The sequence below is a fragment of the Vespa crabro genome, chromosome 21, assembly GCF_910589235.1.
Source record: "Vespa crabro chromosome 21, iyVesCrab1.2, whole genome shotgun sequence".
Taxonomy (NCBI): Eukaryota; Metazoa; Arthropoda; class Insecta; order Hymenoptera; family Vespidae; genus Vespa; species Vespa crabro.
Window position 1 is genome coordinate 3,817,069 of NC_060975.1, and position 22,165 is coordinate 3,839,233.

Here is a 22,165-nt window from a genome sequence, read left to right on the forward strand (position 1 = left end):
TCGTGGTTTGTTTATCGTGACAGTCGCAGCCAGGTCGTAGAAGAGTGAATATCGTTTAGGATCGACATCTTTATTATAATTAAAAGTGAATGAAAAATTGATTTATTCGTCTATATATATTTACATTCGTGCATACATATAACGAATAAATCTAACATGTTCTATTCTAGTCTAAGGTAAGTATTAACATTCGAATACGCATGCAATAGAACACATAATCAACAAATCATTAAAGCAAAATATATAATAAATTAAACAAAAAAATAAATTTAATATCAACCCATTAAAGATCGAGTGAAATCGTAAAAGAAAAAACTTTATTATCTAACGTAAAAATATATCGATTTTGATACATCGTTTACCAAAGGTCAGTTTGAGATAGGAGATTGATATCGTTAGAAACATACTTTCCACTCTTGAAAGTTGAGCAGAATGTCAGCGATACGTACTTACGAGAATCTCGGGAAAAGAGAAAGAGGATAAGATGAAGGAAAGGAAGGACATCGCTGATATCAACGATTCAGTTGGACACACGAAAGCTTTTAACTTTTTCCCGTCTACGCCATTTGCGAAACTTTCAAATAAAATAAAATCTCTCTCTCTCTCTCTTTCTCTCTATATATATACACATATGTATATATGTATACCTATATATATAGCTGAATATGGTATATATGTATATTCGATGCAAAATGTGTGTCGAGGACATCGAAATAAAAAGTTTAACCGAACCATAGAGATCGAGGGTGGGTAAGGGTGGAATAGGGATCAGTTAGTAAAAAAAGAAGAAAAGAGAGAGAAAGAGAGAAAGAGGGAGAGAGAGAGAGAGAGAAAGAAAATGGAAAAAGTATTCTATTCGTTCTCGTCGTCGTTCCATTGGAATCCTCGCAATGGAACGACGCGACTCGTCGCGCTTCCTTGAACTATCCGTTTCCTGTACTTCCTCTTGTCCCAGGCGATTTCATACAAACTGAAAGGACAATGAAGTAAATGTCTAGTTCGACATAATCTACGATTAGTTTCTAACAATCTTTTAAACTCCTTCTATCATTATTTCTATTTCAATTATTTTTATACTTTTTATTAGGGGGGAACGGAAAGTAATGTCGCTTTCTTAAATTAAATTCAAACGAATAAATTTTTAACAATTTTTAACAATTTTTAACAGTCAAATATCGACATGCGCAGGAACGACATTATTTTCCGGTCCACCTAATACTTATTATCATTATATTCTTACATATGGAAATATTTTTTTTTTTTTTTTTTTTTTTTTTTTTTTATAAAGACGTATACTTAATTATTCGATATTATTATTAACTTATTGTAAAATATACTTTCAATGAATTTTCCTAGATTATTCTCAAACTCCTCCAACGTGATTTATTCTGTTTTTGATACTTCATGTAATATGTACGTGTGTATACGTATTGGTTACGTGTATTGATATTAATACCAAAGCACACAAGTATAATAAAGTTTGAAAGCAATTTTTGAATAGAATTATTCGATTCTGATTTGTTTTATTAACTATGTGTCATATTGATGTCACGTAATTTGAAAGTATTTTTTTTTTTGTTTTTTTTTAGGAAGGGGGGTGGAGGGGTTTAGAGGAAATAAATAAATGTTGTCATTGGCATACGTATGAATACTTTGAAAACTTATTTGTCAGTAAAATTCTATTTTCAATGATTGATTTTGTTTTATTAATTAAATGGTAGTACGTTATGTTTCTCAGGAATTCTATATCGAGACATATTTTTATTCGTGGATAAAACATATGTTAAAAGTAATTTTTTAAAAATAAAATTGTTTCCTAATGATTCGTTTTAGTAATTAAATTAAGTATCGCGTTATTTAACGAAAATTCAAAAAACAAAAAAAAAGAAAAATATTATATCGTTACATAAGAGGCGAATTTAGAATAAAAAGCGTTAGAAGAACAACTTTTTTGCTAAATGTATTGTCGATAATGTAGTCTTTCTTTCTACCTTTTTACTTTTCTTTTTTTCTATTTTCTTTTTTTTTCTTTTTTTTTTGTACAATTATGTTTCATCTGAAACAACGAATGAAACGCATACTCAAATATTATTATTTTAATTCATTTTCTTTGTTACCTTGTTACATTAATGAAACATTGTATATAGAATTTATTAAATAAAAATCCAACGAAGAAAATTTAATTATACGAACTTTAAATTATATTATTTTAGATTGACAGTTATAATGGAACAAAAAATAAATAAAAAAATAAATTAATTAATTAAAAAGGAAGAAATAAACGAAGTCAATTAGAACGTAAAAATATACGATTTCTCTTGAGGGTTCAACGTTTTCATGTTTCTTTTTTCTTTTTTTCTTTTTTTTTTTTGTTTTCTTCTTTCTTCCCTTTACTTTTTCATTTTCAAAACGATTGAATCTTCGTCGAGGGTTTAGAACGAAACGATAATTGAATGGGAAATCGATTAATTGAAAAAGCGTATCCAACGAATGGTCGTTGGAAAAATGGCGAACAACTTCGTCCAGCGAAAAGATTTTAATATCGCAGAGGTAAAGTAGGTACTCTTATTCTCCTCTTTCTTCTTCAAGGTGTTTCATATTCATAGCGCAGGTAGCTGTTCCGTTAATTTCATCGACGATGCCCACGGCCCTGGTTTTCGCATCTCGACGCTCCGTCGCCCATGGAAGCTGTTGCGGAAAGTACGAGACACAAATCCTTAATCATTCTCCACAAATTTTAATAATATAATAATGTATAAATAAGAAGGAAAAAACAAAAAAACAAAAATGAAAATTACGATCAAAGGCTAAAAAGTAAAGAAAATATATTTTAATGATCCATCGAAAGGATTAATTTATAAATTATTAATTGTATAATATAATTTGTAATATATTAATATATAACAACGTATAAATAAGGATAAATACAAAATGAAAACTATGATCGTTATTAATCAAAGCCGAAAAAAAAGAATTAAAATACTTTTTAATTATACATCAAATGCTTTAATTTATAAATGATTCAAATCTCAGATTGGCAAAAATTCATTGATAATTAATTTCATTGATAATTTACATTATAAAATAAAAAGAAAAAGATCTATACAAATGATAAATACGATAAATGTGTTTACGTATATCAAATTAATGTAATATATTCTTCAATAATATAACAACATATAAATATGATTAAAAATAAAAAAAAATGGAGTCTAGAAACAATATAAAAAATTTTGTTGATGCAAACGTCAAAATCTCACAACGACAAAAATTCATTGATAATTCATTTCATTGACAATTATATTATAAAATAAAAAGAAAAGAAGCTTTACGAATAAAACAATAATAGATCCAAAACAATACGTGAATTAATTTAATCAAACTTTTATAGAATGAAATTAATCCGATAAAAGTATTTACGTGTATCAAATTAATGTAATATATTCTTCAATAATATAAAAGCATATAAATATGATTAAAAATAAAAAATGGAATCTATAATATTTATAAAAAAAAAAAAAAAACAAAATAATAATAATATTTCATGGTCTATCAAAAGCATTAATTCATAAACGAAAGGATTCTAATCTCAATTTCATTGATAATTCATATTATATAATAAAAAGAAAACAAAATTACATAAATAAAAAAATGATAGAACAAATAACTATATGTGTATTAATTTGTAATAACTCGCTTGTATTGTATATATGGTTATTTTAAATTTAATTTAATCTTTTGTATCGTATATTTTTAATTTATTTTAAAGTACGATCGCATAAAGAAAATTACTTCAACATTTATCTTCCCTTAATTCTTTCATTCTATTGCAATCTCTTTCTTGTATAGAGAAATTGTAACATTCATCTTTTAGTTTTCAATAAGGTAATAAAAATAATCCATGATATGTGAGCATTAAAATCAACATCAACGAAGCCTTATTATCCACTTGGGTTTTCCAAACCTTTGGAAAGTCCAAAGCAATAAAACAATTGTTCTAAGTGTACCCGGTACTTCAAATAGTAAATGATTTTTTTGACCCAAACTTGCATTCTTCAATTGTTCACAATACTTTCTCCTAAGGATCGTACACCAATATTGGAAATACCTGTCCTTGGGAATTTTCATGATTCTATACGGTCACCAGAAAAATGGATTGGACAACAACTTGTTTAAAAATTTCCAATGAACTATCCTGACACGCCCACGACCAATAAGGATGTTGCTTACCATTTCCTGGCACTTTTTACTTAAACTCCTCCCTTTCCATTTCCCTTTCCTAAATCATTAATACCTTCGTGGATAGTTCAGGAAAATTTTTCAGTCAGTCTATCCGAGTCTCTCGATAAACATACAATTCACTTTACCTCCCTCGGTCAGAAATAAGTATTAAAGATACTTAATATATCTTACTAAAGAAACACTCGAAGTTATTACGCGAGTAACACTTGAATCTCCCAAATGATAGTAACAACAATAATTGCGGTAAATACAGATTTTTACTATGTGACTTATATCTGTATTATATGATTCCTTCAGACGACCAACATGATATCATATGTGCATCTTCTCATATATATAATAGAAGGTCCAGATCTCTGGTTCTCTGCAGTGGAAAAGAAATTCTGTTATGTTGTAACAATGTTAGAGCCTCGCTCTGCACGTGAAATTAGTCACCTTATAGTAAACGAGCAAGCCAATGAAGCATATGAGACATTGAAGGGAGAGCTTATCAAACGTCTCAGTTCATTTCAAGAGCAAAGAACGCGCCGTCTAATTGAGGGAAAGGAGATAGGTGACAGAAGTTCATAGCAATTTTTACGACACTTTCGAGGACTGCAGGAACGTCAGTAACAGACTCGAAACATTAGAAGATTTGGATCGGTCGTTTCCCTACGAATTCACAAACAATCCTTGTCGCTCAAAAGGATCTAAATCTGGATAAATTGACCGACATAATGGATGCCATCAGTAACATCACCATAAGCCACCGACAGTTGCTCAGACGACATTCTCTCGGCACAACTGCAACATCTAACCCATCTGTTCCAGCAGGAAATTAGCTCCATACACGGACAGGTTTGGTACCAGAGTTCTTTGACATGCTGTATGTCAAGTACTATATCCAGACCATTTGTCACTTTACAATTTCGTCAAACTATATTCAATAGTTTACACCGTTTATCTCATCCTGGACTTAATACATTTGTGAAACACTTAACCAAATGTTGCGTCAAGAGGGACGCATTTACGAGAGTGTTTCAAATACACGTCTCACACGGGAACAGCGATATTGACTATTAGCATGGAGAATCTTCTCCGACATTTCATAATCGTCAGAACCCACTGATTACGATGAATAAGAGCGGTAGCACAAAACTAGGATATCCTGTAAGCAAAATACCGCTCACCACGTTCTCTCAAATCAACGGGAGAAGGCGAACTTTTTCGAAGAATCCCGTAAATCTCATGAGATGGATGCGCGAAAATAAATATTACGCAAATAGAAGTTACAAACTATATTTGTTGAAGTGTGATAGAATTGTTGGTGTTCTTGTGGAATAATGTAAAGTTAGTATTGCTAATAGTTTCTCAAGGAGTGATAACTAGTATTGTATAATAAGATTCTAAGGTTTGGATGATATGAGTCCGAAAGATGTAGACTGACTTATTGGCATCTCTCGAAGTACCCGCGAAGATAGAAATGAAATTACGGAAGAGAAAGAGAAGGATTGAATTGAAATATAATCAGAGGATAGAAAAGGGAAGAAATATGTCTACCAATCGAGGACCGGTCATGATAGTTTGTTGACATGTTTAAACAATTCCATGTGTACCCCTTTTGTTCTGATGATCGTATAGACTAGAGAGCATCAATGGATATTTCAAGGATAGATACAAAACAAGTCTTGGATCGTCAAGCATGAATAATTACTTCTACTATTTATTTAGTGGCTTGTTAGACACATTATTGAAGCTGTGTACTTGACTAGAAAGAGTCTAGTCTCAAACAAAGATTGCATCGTGTTTTTTATCTATGTTCTTTCTTAGCAAGTATCCAACTAATCCTATGGGCAGATATCTCTAATAGTAATATGTGATAATTAGAAGAAAGTACTATTTAATAACGGAAAGCACGAACGTGTACGTCAATATATCGGCCCCTTTGAATCGTCACGTCCAAAACAAAAGATAAAAAAAGAAAAGATATTCGTTGGCAAATCAGTAAGATGAAATATTCAAAATGAAGTGATCGTTTAATGCTATATCTGAACGTCCTCATCCGTTGTTCGGACCATTGCTACGCTAACGATGCCATCTTTGCCTGTATTAGGCAATTAAACTTCCTAACAGGTGCAAATCATCTTCGAGCAACAGCGTATCATCTAGCGGCAAATGGAATGGTCAAGAAATTTTACCGTCAACTTGAAATAGCTGTCACATGCCATCAAAACTCACGATGGAGCGAAATACTTCCTACAGTGATGATTGGAAAACGTTCAACATCGATGAAAGACTTTCAAGAAAAGTTAGTAGAATTGCTGTATAGTGAGCCACTACAACTTTCTGGAGAATTCCTGTCGTTATCGTCATCGGAAACAATAAATGATGACCCTAACAACTTTATGTAGCTTTTAAGGCAACGTACTCGGAAGTTACTCCCCTGTCAGAGGTTCCAGACACGAAGGTAAGACAAAGTTCGTTTTGCAAACATCTTAAGACAACGGATCAGGTGTTGGTTCGTCATGACGGAACAAAACAGCCGTTAGAACAGACATATGAAGGTCCATGTCATTTTGTTTCAGGGACAAGAAAAATGTTGTCATCAACATCTATGGTCGTAACGTCACAGTTTCTATAAGAAGACTAAAACCGGCATACTACATGACAACCAATGATACAAGTGACCATAACAATGAGAACGAGGATCCAGAGTACATTATTCTCGAGAGAAGACAGCCAGTTTATTCCGTTCAACAGCCAGTTTGTTCCATTCAACAACGAGTTGTTTCTGCTTAACATTCAGTTCAGATAGATGTAGAAGCCCCGACAGTAAAGCAAATGCGAACAGAGCTATGATTGCGCTTTCTAGAACGTTTGTAGTAACCTTTATTACGTTTATCAGCAGACAATATGAAGATTGGCCTGCTATCGCGAATCAGTATCTGCTTATACCCCATTATTCTGTCTCGCTATCATTATGTGACAAAATTAATTCTCTGTTATGCAAACCTTAGCGGTTATCATTCCAAGTAACTTTATCATTATTAAGGGAATGCTATTGACTAATTGATGGTCGATGAAGTCGAAAAATTATTATTTATTACTGTATGATATGTCGTCGCGCTAACTCGCGTAGCATCGATCCAAACGACCATGAGGACATTCAGATATAGCATCAATGGATCATTTCATGTCGAATATTTCATCTTAGTGAATTTCCAACGAATATCTTTTCTTTTTTTTTCTTTTGTTTTGATCGTGACGATTCAAAGGGGCCGATATATTGACGTACACGTTCGTGCTTTCCGTTATTAAACAGTACTTTCTTCTAATTGTCATATATTATTGGAAATATCTGTTCATGGGAATTGGTTGGATACTTGCTAAGAAGGGGCATAGATAAAAAACTCGATGCCAACTTTGTTTGAGCTTAGACATTTTTTAGTCAAGTACGCAGCTTCAATAATGTGTCTAACCAGCTAATAAATAAATAGTGAATGTAGTTGCCTATGCATGACGAATCAAGGCTTGTTTTGTATCTATCCTTGAAATATCCATTGATGCTCTCTAGTCTATATGATTGTCAGAACAAAAGTGGTCCATATGGAATTGTTTAAACATTTCAACGAACTATCATGACCGGTCTCCGATTGGTAGATATATTTCTACCCTTTTCTATGCTCTGATTGTATTTCAAGTCATTCCTAATCTTTCTCTTCCGTAATTTCATTTCTATCTTCGCGGGTACTTCGAAAGATGCCGATAAGTCAGTCAATCTATATCTTTCGGACTTACATCATTCAGATGTCTGAATCTTATTAAACATTACTAGGTATTGCCTCTTTAGAAATTATTAGCATTGCTAACTATGTATTGTTACACGAGAACACTTATAATTATATTACTTATAGTTATATTCATTAAATATACTGTGGTGGTATCAATTTGCACAATATTTATTAACGCGCATCTACCTTATTAGTCTCTTTTAATTTCTCGATATTCATACATTTCACTTAACTTCTCATGATCAGAAATAAATATTAAATATAATTATATATAATAATAAGTATTATACACATATTACAATAGAACATTTACCTTTCACTTGAATCCTCAAAAACTTAATTCTTTTTTTAAGATTAGATTAATTTAATACATTCTATTCATTTTCTATGAGATTATATTATAATTAAGTATACATTTTGAATAGAAGTATAAATACTTAATGTTAACAATTAAAAAAAAATATTGTCAATCTATAATGAATAAATAAAAATATACACGTACATGACATATCGTATCTACAAATTTATGCATCTATTCCTTTTAAAAACATATTTACATATCACAAAGTCCATTTTCGTTCTTATCGTACAACTTCGAGTTCGTATATGTATAATCATCGCGCGTAAAGAATAGAAGAGAAAAATGAAATGCAAGAAATAAAAAAGAAGAAAACAAGAAAAAGAAAAACAATAAAAACCGACAGTACAATATTTCGTCAAGCATCTAAAAGAGATAAAAAGAGAAAAGAAAATGAGAAAACAAAAAAAACGATGGCTCCACTTGAAGAGAATACAAACATATTCGTATATTGACCCGACGCGGTGGCATCTCGTACAAGAACGATTTTACGTACCTTTAACGTCGGTCTGATATGAACGAAAAGTCTATTCGTCCTTCAGAGTTTGGATTATTTTAAGCTGGCTCGTCGCTTACACGACCCGGTACACTTGGGAATATATTGGAGATACCTACGTATTTTCATTTTTACTATTTTACTGTACATTTCTTTCTTTCTCTCTCTCTCTCTTTCTCTCTCTCTCTCTCTCTCTCTCTCTCTCTCTCTTTCCCTTTCCCTACACCCCCATCCTCGCTATCTATCTCTCACGCTCTTTCTTTTATCTTTATTTGTCAACGACATCAATGAAAAAATAACAAATATATACATATATATATGGATATATATATGTATAAATATCTGGCACAACGAATAGAAAAAGAATGATAGATATGTATGTACATATGTAAGTCGACGGAATGGATACAACGATGCAGTATCTCTATCTGTCTCTTTCTATCTCTATTTCTCTCTCTCTCTCTCTCTCTCTCTCTCTCTCCTCTTTCTGTCTCTCTGTCTCTCTGTCTCTCTCTGTCTTTCAATCGTTGAAAGTTTCTTGTCATGTTTCACAGCAGTCACGATTTCGTATCGTCGGAAACGTAAGCGAATTCAAGAGTACATGCACGCATGTTGAATAAGCGCTTAAACGTCGAATGTCGATAGTGATCGGTCGTCCAAATACCATTTCCTTGTTATTCAATGAACTTGACATAAATGTTCTCTTTTTTTCTTCTTCTTTTGATCAATTAAGAAATTTGAAATTCATAGATAAAAAAGAAAGAGAAAGAAAGAGAGAGAGAGAAAGAGATAAAAAAATAGACTATGAGAACTTTTTAACAATTGTATTTACATGAAACATTTTCTTTTTAATAAATTTAAGGGAAATTAAATCATTTTTTTGTTTTTGTGTAATTAAAGAAAAGAAAAATAAATAAATAAATAAAGAAAAAAATAAAAGATCAGTTATTTTTGTAATATTTACTTTGTTTCCATTATTATTATATAAAAATATCTTTGTTTATTATTGTTTAATTAATGAAAACTATATATTATGTTATCATTTATTTTAGTTGTATTATTACATTATTTAGTTGTATTATTGTTTAATTAGTAATGGAAATGTTAAAAGATGTAAAGATATGAAACTTTGTTATTTATTTATATATATATATATATATATATATATATATATATATATATATATATATATACATATATATATATATATATATATATATATATATATATATATATATATATATATATACATATATATTATAGAAATACTCTATTGTTTTGCTGTAATTATTGTTATTTATATATTTCTTTCTCTAACATTAGAGATTAAAAGTCCGAATTATCCTATCGGTTTCTCCATTTGGATCATTTAAAATAATTTATACTTATTCATTTTATATGTATTAGGGATTAATATATTTTAAAATATAATATTGTTTGATGAAAGTTCATCGAATGTGTAATATATTGCAAAACTTTTTCTTTCCATTGAATAGTCAATAAAACTATGGATAAAATGAAGAAAAGATTGTTCCTAATATAGGCAATCTTTATTTATAATTTAATTTGAGTTTATAAACGAATATGAGGCATTCGATAATTATTTTCGAAAATTATTTATAGTATTTATTATCTGACATAATTCCTATGTACTCTTGCAATTAATATCGAAATGTTTTTGAATAACTTATTAAATTTGATAATACAGTGTATAATGGTTTAAATAGAAAAAGAAAAAATCATGATATAGAACATTTAATAATTAAAAAATTTCAATTTATAAACGGAACAATTCGAATCTTATAAGTACATACAATTTTATAATTTCACTTTGAACATTATATGATTAAAACGGAAAAAAAGAAAAAAAAGAAGGACCAAAATTAAATTGGTACACATATTAGGTAGGTAGGTTTTTTTTAATTCAGTTTGTTATAAACGAATTGTATAACTTTCTTTTTTCTATACAATTATCTATGCTATAGATCTTATATTTTTAAAATTTTTTTTTATATTTTTTATATAATTATATTTTTTTCTTTATATATATATATATATATATATATATATTTATAATTTTATATTATATTATAATTTTTCTTTTTAATTTAATTCATTATAAACGAAATGTATAATTTTATCTTTACATTAACATTTACCTATACAATAGATTTCTCGTATAATAATTATATCTAATAACAATGTTTCTTTCCTTATTTTCATCCTTAAACTCAAACGAGAAATTAATTGTTGAAAAATAATTGATATTTTCATCGATATTCAACGGACGACATGAAAAGAATAAAAATGTTGTCGATAACACGGTGTTTCTTATTTCGCGTAAAATGAGAACGAAATATGAGCGACAAAAACGGGATAAAAAAATAAAAGATGAAGAGGAACGAAAGGATGAGATTGAAAAAAGAGGGAAGAGAGTAACAACTCGATCGTAGGAAATAGTTGTACGTGGAACGTAATCCTATTCGTCATAGAAAACTCGATGTTTTTAATAAAGTCAAGGAGCAAATGAGAAAAGTGTTGGTGCGATTCGATGGACAGGTGGATAGGCCGTAGAGGATAGGGATAAAGAAAGAGAAGGAAGAAACGAGAGAGAAAGAGAGAAAGAGAGAAAGAGAGAGAGAGAGAGATAGAAGAGGGGGATGAGGTTGGTTTGGTTTGGTTTGCTTCCGTGAAACGTCGTAGATAAACCTGGTGGGATCAAGGACGAAGGCGCAAAGACGGAAACCTCCATCGGCCAAAGCCCCGAATCTGAGGGTCGTTGATCCCTAAGCAAACTAGATTGCTATTTACATAGAATACCGGGAAACCGTAGACGAGAAAAGGAGAACGTTTCGTAGGAAAACGTCAACGTTCTGGCTTTCGTGTTCCTCACCTTTCTCGACCTCCACTCTCTTTAGACCCTCAACCTCCTTCGCATCCTCCTCGATCATCTCCTCCATCGTTCTTCTCGACATACGTCTACTGCTTGAGCCACGCGATTCACACATCGTACTCACTGAATATGATCTGTCTTTCTTCCCCTTCATCCTCCTCCCTGCCTCCCCCCTCTCTCTATCTCTGTCTTTCTTTGGGCTAGATTTTGATATTGCCTGCACGAACTAGATTTTATATATATATATATATATATATATATATATATATATATATATATATATATGTATATGTAAATACGAGTTAGAACAAGGAAGTACGTACATATATATGAACCGTTCAGAACGCAAATCGATGAACTCCACTTTTTGAATATTTTTAAATTTAAATGTCACATCACTCGATGGAGTCCTTACTTTTTATATTGATAATAAATTTCCATAATTTTTTTTTTTTTTTTTTTTTATTTAATACCATTAAGTGACAAAGTTTTTTTAGCCGTCGAATGAGAAAATAATTTATTTCAAAAGTCAATTTTATTAATTCCGTACTCTAATGTAAATCGTTGCAATAATGCTATTTAAACACTGCAGTAAGGTACGTTATACGTACTATAATGTTTATTCCAATTTATATTTTAATGAAAATTTTTTTTTAAAAAGCAATTTATATTATTTCATTATGCTTCTCTACACTCCTTTTTTATGGAGCTAATCATTTTGGCAAGTGAGTGGAGTATAAAGTGTACATATATATATATATATATACACTTTATACTTTATACAGAAGATGTCCCATAATAACTGGGAAATATTTTACGAGTTAGTTAAGGGTATTTAAATGATAAAGATAATAGAAAAACGTTTATATGAACATTCATCTTCTAATACTATGCATTATATACGCCCAGAGAGAATTTATGGGACACCCTGTATATTCAGCCGAGTGTACGATTTTTTTCTTCTTTTCCTTTTCTCAATTTTACAATATCATTTGTCAGTCGAGATTTGTAATTAGTCCTGAATTAAAGATTTACTTTTATAAATTCAGTAGAAATATTAAGAATAGATGTATTTATTTTCTTATATTTTATATTTTTTTTTTAAGAATTTGTATTTATAAATTTATATTTTTTTCTTTCATAGGAATTTTTTTCATCACTCTTCCAGTTCCCCCCTCTTCCATCCCCCCTTCATCCTACCACAGGACGTTATCTTCAAGGATAATTATCATCAATATTGTGGGTATGAAATTTTTAGCTTTTCTTAATTAAATTCATTTTTTTATAAAAAAAAAAAAAAAAAAAAACTATTCTTCTTACACACCCTGTCTTATTTAGTTTAAAATAAATTATATGACTGACTGTCTTATATTTAGGATTTGAAATACTTTGACGTGTTTGCTTATCGATTGATCGTTTAATTTCAATTCGTATAATTTCAAATTAAATAAATTTATAAATTATATTACACGAATATTGAGACAACAAATATATGTATGTATTTGTATTAAAGTTAATCTGAATACTATTTGACAATGACAAGATAAATGTAATGGCTGTCGTAGAAAATCAATAATTTATGAAAATTTTAATTATATAGAGATAATTAAGGGAATAGATTAAATACGTTATGTTTAAATAAAAATCGATATACATAAAACGTATATGTGTGTATTAAAATTTTTTGAATAAAAGAAAGCAAAAATAACAATGTGGTAATACAAATATTATGAAGAAAGCGTTGTCCTTTTCTTTTTTTTTTCTTTTTTTTTTCTTTGTAATAAATCATAACGATAAAATATAACGATTAAGTAAAGCGTAGATACTAATATAAAATTCGAAGTTACGAGTATAACATAAAAATATAATTGAATTGATAATAGACATGTGCATAAAAAAAAATATGTATATATATATATATATATACTCATAAAAAATGTATTATACAATATGGGCTAAAACGTTTCAAACAGACTTCAAGATTTTATGTGAACTTTAATTTTGAACAAAAATGTTATAGTTTTCAAAAAGTTGATAGTATATATAAAAATATGCGGGTCGAAAAATGTTTCTTTGAAAAGATATTCCTTTCTCCCCAACCTCAGCCGGTCTTTAAAAAACCTCTAAAATCACGGTTATTTTATACGTTATTTTATACAAATCTCTAGGAAAGTATCAAAAAAAAAAAAAAAAAAAAGAAGTACTAAACCGAAAGTCATATAAAATTAAATTATCTTTCAAAAAAGGTCAAAATGATCGTAGTACGTTCCATAAATCATAAAATAAACAGTTCGAAATGTATCAAAAAAAAAAAGGTGAGAGGGGGATGATTTTTTCTGTGCAATATTCGGATAAGCAAATATCTATCAAAGCCAAGTTGAAAAATATTTCGAAAAGGATTAAATACTTATATCACGTTTTCATTAATTCACTATTATTATTATTATTTTTATTGATCATTAATTTGGTATTGCTAATATTTTATTGTGCCACTTTAGTTAACAAAATTTCTTCTAAAATAGAAGAATTATTTTCTTTTTGTGGGACAAAAGAAAAAAGATTTTTTTTTATTAACTTTTTTCTCTCTTTTCTTTTTTGTTTTTTGTTTTTTTTTTTTATATTGATTCTTTTGAAGAAAAAAATTTAAAAGTCGATAAGTATCGCATTAGTCGGTACGTAAATCGAATGTTAAAGTAGAAAAAGAGAGAGAGAGAGAGAGAGAGAGAGAGAGAGAGAGAGAGACAGAGGGAGAAAGAAAGAAAGAAGGAAAGAAAGAAAGAAATAGGAATAGTCCAACAGAAAAAGAAAATGGAAGAGAGAGAAAAGAAGAGAGAGAATGAGAGAGAGAGAGAGAGAGAGAGAGAGAGAGAGAGAAAAGAATTTTACATTTAGAACGGCTCCTGGTACATATTAAGGACGGCAAACTGGCAAGTTTTTCAAGCGTTTCTCAGAAAGAGGGTAGAAAGACAAAAGTTTTAAGGGAAGATCCGCCGAAAGGAAAAGACGACAAGAGAGACAGACAGAGAGATAGGACAGAGAGAAAGAGAAATAGAAAGAGGAAGGAAAGAAGGAAAGAAGGAAGAAATAAATAGAAAAAAAGAAAAACAAAATAGCATAAAAACAAAAGAAAAAGAAATGGAAAGCGCAAAGGGACCTGGTAAGTAGTAGGAACATTGCTTTGGGTGGGCATGAGAGAGAGAGAGAGAGAGAGAGAGAGAGAGAGAGAGAGACAGACAGAGAGTAGGATTACCGGTTCACAAAATTAATCGTCCGTAGGATTAAAGAGCGAGCTTGGTTACCTTAATTGCCCGTCGCTCTTACGATATGCAAATGTCCGTTAAAGGCGTGCGTTCTCCTTAAATTTAACCACATAATCGCTGATCATCCGTATATCCGTTCTTATCAGTTCTGTCGTTCGTCTAGATAAAATGTTTTTTATATTATGACTCATCACCCACCTCCCATCTCCTACAATCCGAGATTTAATGGAAATCCTGAAGTTAATCACCATTTTTAATCTGTATATTTTCATTCTTTTGTCTTTTGCTATAGAAATAAAAAAGAAATTTTCTTATCTCATATATTTTTTTTCTTTAAGAATATTACTATTTATTTATATATAGATATATTATATATTGTTAAAACGTTATGTTAATAGAAATTTTTAATGTTATAATAAGAGAAATTTATTATTATTATCTTATTTCAAATATTTATCTGTAAAATTGTATGATATATTTTTCCCTACTTAAATATATTAATATATATACTAATGAATTTCTAATATGATCATCGATACCATGTTTTTCCATTTGTTGTAAAGATTTATAAATCGTAAGTTTGTTTACAAATGAAATTATATTTTCAATAATATTTTTTCAATTCAATTATATTTTTATAACGATTTACAAATTTTCGATTCATTCGAAGTATATATTTATTTTTCATAAAACTTCCAGTTCAATTATATTTTTTATTTAATACGTTTAATTCCATTCAATTATATTTATTAATATGATGTAAATATCGAAGTATACGTATTTACAAGATGTATAAACGATTGATCGGTCTACTATGTATGTACATATGTCTGAGATAAGTTGAAAACATGAACAACGAGAGCAAAAATTTAAAAATTGTAAAAGGAGAAAACGCGATTCAACGTTAGAGGGATTTTCCTTAGAGGGAAAGTTTCGCAACCTCGACTATTTCCTCTTCCGTTTTACACAGCCCTTTCGATTTGACGAGGGATCCTTTCTATCTCGATCCTTGTCCTTCACAGGAAGGATAATGGATCGGCTCCTCGAACGGGTTTTACAAGCTTTCCTTCATCCTGTTTACAATTCGTCAAACCTATCTAAGAAAAGGACGAAAGAAAATTTCAAAACGCAACCTTATATCGATATTTTAATATTTTATGTTACTTATTTATTTTTTTTTCTTTTTTCTTTTTTTTTTTTTATCTCTTTTATAGATTTTTATCGTATCTCCATTCGTACAATTAATCATTCAAATATCGTAATAATCATAATAATTACGTTCAAATATAAACCTTGCGTTTTAAGAAAAATGATTTTTAATATTAACTTTTTTCAAGTAAATTGTTGATATTTCTTTGTTTGTATTTTTCTTTCTCTCTCTCTCTCTCTCTCTCTCTCTCTCTCTCTCTTTCTAAATATTTTCTTTTCTTAGAAGTGGAGAATAATAAATTACTTAAGGCGTATCATGAAAGAAAATAAAGAATAAGAAAGATTTACGGGAAGAGGTGAGATTGAAAGAGAATGATATCTCAAGGGAGTTGGACTTACAAGTTAGTTATGAAGGGTTAACAGATTATAAGGAAAAAAAACTAAACATAGTACAAATAATTAAAGGAAGAGATAAGAAAGTTAAAAAGGCAGAAACACAATTTTGTAAGGTAGGATAGTCAAAGTGTTATATACCGGTTGTACATATATATATTATATATATATATATATATATATATATATATATATATATGACCCGTGAGTTTGTTTAGGTGATTCGTGAATTTTCAAAAAATAACTACAGTTTTGTAAATTGTTAAAGAAGAAAGTAGAAGTATTAAATCTTTGCAAAAAAGAAAAAAGAAAATCACAAAAAAATTCTTAAAATTATTCACTAAATTAATAGATTATTATTGTTTATCTATGGACATTTCATTTCTAAATATAATTTTAAAATATGTAGAAAATTTAATTATCTATAATATGTAACGTTGTTTAAACAATCCAAATATAAAAAATTTATCACTTCAAGGGCCACCAACACAAATTTCGCTCAATAGTTTTAAATAATGTTACACCATTACACTATTCGATTTTAATTTTGTTCTATTATTATTATAAATTGATTAAAATAATCGAATATAGAATATTTGCTTTCTTTTTTTTTTCTCTTACATTACTTAGTTCAAATACTATTTGACAATTGGCAAATGCTCGGAAAAAAACCTTTTATTTGATTTTGTTCCACCATCAAAAAAGATTCATCTCATCACTTTGGAATATATTTTAAATGATGAAGAGGAAAAAAATGCAATTGAATGGTTAAGAAAGATTCACGAGGGATCTCAAAAAAGAAAAGAAAAAAAAAACAAGACAAGTTATACAAATCGCACGGGAAATGAAAATGAAATGGATGAAGAACTTCAAAAAATATTCATTATTTTAAATCAAACTCAATGGTCAGGGCCGTTTCTATGGATCTATTTTAATAAAATATATATATATATATATATATATATATATATATAATATATAAAATCAAAAAATAAACAGATTAAATCAATAGAAATAAAAATGTACGAATATTTACTACAGAAATATACATACAACACGTTTAAATTAATATTACTATTGATTGTGTTAGTATTATAAAACCATTGATTAAATAAAAATGATTCAATGAACGAAGATAATACATTTTTAACTTTTTATTTTATTTTTGTTGTCTGTTTTTTTTTTTTTTTTACAAATTTTCTCCAAATGATTTTACTCTTCGAAATAACAAATATACAATTCAATGAACAGGCAGATATAATTATTTCCTTTTTATAATTTTATTTCTCCTCTTAATCCTTCCCTTTCACTTTCTTTATTCTATTTAATTTATTAAAAAAAAAAAAAAAAAAAAAAAAAAAAAAACAAAGAAATAAAACATTAATTTTGAACGAATAACTCAATGGACAACAACAATGAATAATTTTAAACTTTCAATTCTGTCCACCTTTCTCTTTCTCTCTCTCTCTCTCTCTCTCTCTCTCTCTCTCTCTCTCTCTCTTTTCAGTCTTTTTAATAAAGGATATCTTTAACCAAGCTCACCCTTTCTACTACCAATATCCCTGCATAAAATTTTAAATGGTACCGATAATCAGATTATTTCCCTATAATTAAATACTCCCCAGCCCCGCGAGCTTTGTCAATTTGGTGTCTATCAAATTTGCCGTCTCCACCTGAGCCCCCAACGGACCGACGTCATATACTCGATGTTCGTTTCGTTAATTAATGACGTCGAGAAAGAGGGATGACTGGGTGGGCGAACAGTGCTGGTCAAAAATCGTGCGAAAAAAACCTCTACAGTGAGAAAGATCGCTGAGAGTTTTTGATTGACCACTATTCGTCGTACTCGTTCGTTCGATAAAATAAAAAAAAAAAAAATACCAAAAAAAGAGAGAGAGATAGAGAGATAGAGAGAGAGAGAGAGAGAGAGAGAGAAAGAGAGAGAGAGCGAAAAAAGCTTGATCATCACAATGGTGGTCGTACCCGTTCTTTCCGAGATATACGTGACTCGAATGTTAAGGTACAATTGTAGAATAGGATAAATACAATTTGCGATGTCCTAAGAGGAGGTACTCAAAATTCAATAAAGCTGAATTCGTTCGTTGGAAATTGAAAAATCGTATCGGTTAATTTACAGTGAATAAATACTGGCTGATCTAAGACTGATCCTAAAAAATTGAATTAATAATATGTTTCGTTAATATGTTTCATTGTTTATAAAAAGAATATTTTTGAGTAAGTATATAAACGTTTTATTCTAACTTTTGTGTATTATATTTTATGTATTATATTTTATGTATTATATTTTATGTATTATATATCAGGAACTGATATATTCAGAATGAGAATTGTTACTTGAAGGTATTATATTTTTTTCTTTTCTTTTTTTCTCGTCATATAACAGAGTAATTTCTTTAGATTTTTTCGATATTTCTTTAGATCGAACTTGATTCATTTGTATATATAAAAGTTGTAAAATAGATCAAGACAAATTTAAAAAAAAAATCTTGATTCTCTTCTATAATGATCATTGTATAAAAAAAAAAAATAATAATGCATATAAATAATATAAATATTTACATAATAGTAACATGTATAAGTACTTATATGCTATATAATAATCTGTAACTCTTATTACAGTAATATAATATGTAGCATATAATATAAGTATAATACAGTATATATGTATATATATATATATATATATATATATATATATATATATATATATTGTTATTTCGAAAAAAAACAACTATTTACTGATCACATTGTACAAATATGATATTTCCCTTGATTGAAAAAAAAATAAAGAAAAAATAAAAAAAAAAGAAGAAAATATTTACATCCCACAGACTTAAGTGTCAAAACAGTAGGAATAATGAATCCGATATAAATCGTCCAATCACTGTCTCACGTCGTAATTAAATCGAGACGTTTATATAGGTTGCATTCATTTACGTGATTGCACGGCAACATTACAAAACCCCATCATCCCGTTGTTCGATTTTACGTCCCATCAAAACTGTAATTGCGGTTTCAACGAAATGCAAACAAAAAAGCTAAATAAAACAAACAAAAATAACAAATAAGAAATAAAAGACAACAAATTCCATTACGTAATTGAAACACCTGCGCGGACATTTACAAAAAAAAAAAAAAAAACAATAAAAAAAATGAAAAAAACGGAAATGTAAAAAATCAATAAATTTAGAATACAAAAATTCTCATTTGTTTATTTTTTTACAATAATTTATTTAAAAAGAAAAAAAAAAAATAATAATAATAATAATAAATAAATAAATAAATCGAAAGGAACGAGACCGTAGAATATTTCAATGGACATTTAAGATGGCTCAATGAACATTCTGTACTCGAAAAAAAAAATTAAGAGAAACAAATAAATGAATTTAATTTATTCAAATCTTTAATGAATTAAATTAATATCGTACCTGTTATAATTTCAAATTTCGTACCAATTTCTACCTTAATTTTTAATTTTCATATTTACTGCGAGTTATTAAAAAAAAAAAAAAAAAAATAAAAAGAAATAAAATTAAAGAGAAAAAAATTAAAAACGAAACAATATATCCTTCATTATGAAATTGATTTACTTTAGGTTAACACGAATGATCGGTCAATGTGAATAGAACAATCTACAATATATTTCTTAACGTGTCCCGTAATTCTTAATCACGGTATCACAGTGATACCCAGTATGCGGTTAATTAAAACGGTGAAGCACCCATTTCATCTTGGCGTCGGCCTTGAAATTAACACACCAGTTTACGTTCCGTGTTTACTTCACGTTCATCGCAAGTTTGCATATTTCCCATTACATGCTACCTTTATAGTAGATGCGTTTGTGTGTACTAGAGAAACCAGGTAGTTGAGATGCACACGCATTTACTTACTAACTTACACATACATTTGGATACTCTCATGGTTATATTGGGTATATAAACAATTACACATAAAGCCATATATACACGTAGATATATATACGTACAGGGATAGCTATATATTTATATATAGGTACATGTATATTTTACATAGATCTAGAGGTCCCATAAGAGAAGATAAAGTATACGTGTGTTTGTGTGTGTATATGTGTGTGTGTGTGTATGTGTGTGTGTATGTGTGTGTATGTATGTGTGTGTGTGTGTCAGTTCATGTTTGTGTGAGCAATGTCAGAGATATTGGCCGTGCAAAGGACCGAGGTCAAACTCTGAAACGGTTAACGGACGACGAAAGGACGCTGGGAACGGGGTTACGAGGAAATTAATTAGAAATAAGTCGGAAGTAACACGAAATTCACATTATATACTTTTTCTCGAAAGTAGCCTCGTTCAAGTTTCTAAGCATTGTTTACAGCCAGGCCCGATAGCTACAAAGCACCAAGGAGGAGACATTTAACGTTAAGCCTTCGTTTTGGATCGAGTATACGCTTGTACGATATAGATAGAGACGATGAAAAACTGCCATTAGATAAAAATACTTTATGATTTCCTTCGATGACTAAAGATCTATATAGATTTTTATCGTCGATTTGATATCGCTTGAAAACTAAATCTCAATCAAAATATTATTTGGAATAAGAGGAAGAAAATGATGTTAAAAATATTATCGATTATGTCGAATGTATAGATAAAAATAAATAAAAAATATTAAAACTATTATAGATTATGTAATAATCGTGATAAAGTTTTTTTTTTTTTTATATAGAAATATTATCGCCTATGAATAATTAATACGGATTGACGGATTGTTGCGAATAAAAAAAAAATAAAAAAGAAAAGAAAAAGACTATTAAAAATATCATCGATCGTATCGAATAATGTGTGTGTGTGTGTGTGTGTGTGAGTGTGTGTGTAAAAACAATAAAGAGTAATGATAATATTATCGAGCGTCTAACTACATCGATGAAAATTTTATTGAAATATTAAATATCTTCAATAAATAATTAATACGCGTATCGGAAATAAAAATTAAATAAAGATATTAACGATCGTGTCAAATATATCAAAACAATAAAAAAAGAAAATTGAAAATATTATCGAACGTATAAGTATATCGATGACCAAAAATTAATACAGAAACATTACAATTAATGATCACGAATAAATATACAATAATAAAAGAAGTATCATTTATCTCTTATAATTTTGAAACTTGAAAGAAACGATAAGAGATTAAAAAAAAAAAAAAGATTGCACGTCTATCAAATTCGAAGAATAAAAAAATTGTACGAATAACTAACGTTGGTATAAAAATGGAGTAAAAAAAAAAGAATAAGAAATGAAAGTTCTGATAAAGGATAATGAGAATAAAAATCAAAAAAAAAAAAAAAAAAAGAAGAAAAAAAAAGAAAATAAAATAAAATTGCACCGACGACGACGACGTAGGAGAGGAAGAGTGCTGCACAAGTTGCGCCTCAGTACGGTAAAATTAACAAGAGAATCGCACGCTCGGGAGTTAGGCTTTACGATAGCCCCTAATCTTTCTCTTACTTTAGCGACTAACTTCTAAGTAACTCCGTGAGTCCGTTATCTATACGCACAAAATATTACGGAGGCTTTCCCTGGGTTATATTGGTACTTAAGATAG

The 22,165-nt window shown here is 29.0% G+C and overlaps 1 protein-coding gene across 1 annotated transcript; it reads left to right on the plus strand.

Annotated features, from left to right (window-relative positions):
* Window positions 1-6,260: 6,260 nt before the first annotated feature.
* Window positions 6,261-7,020, plus strand: LOC124431572. The gene is made up of 3 exons (XM_046979642.1): window positions 6,261-6,549; window positions 6,633-6,765; window positions 6,807-7,020. Exons 1-3 carry the CDS (start codon window positions 6,261-6,263, stop codon window positions 7,018-7,020), a joined length of 636 nt encoding a protein of 211 aa, XP_046835598.1.
* Window positions 7,021-22,165: the final 15,145 nt, after the last annotated feature.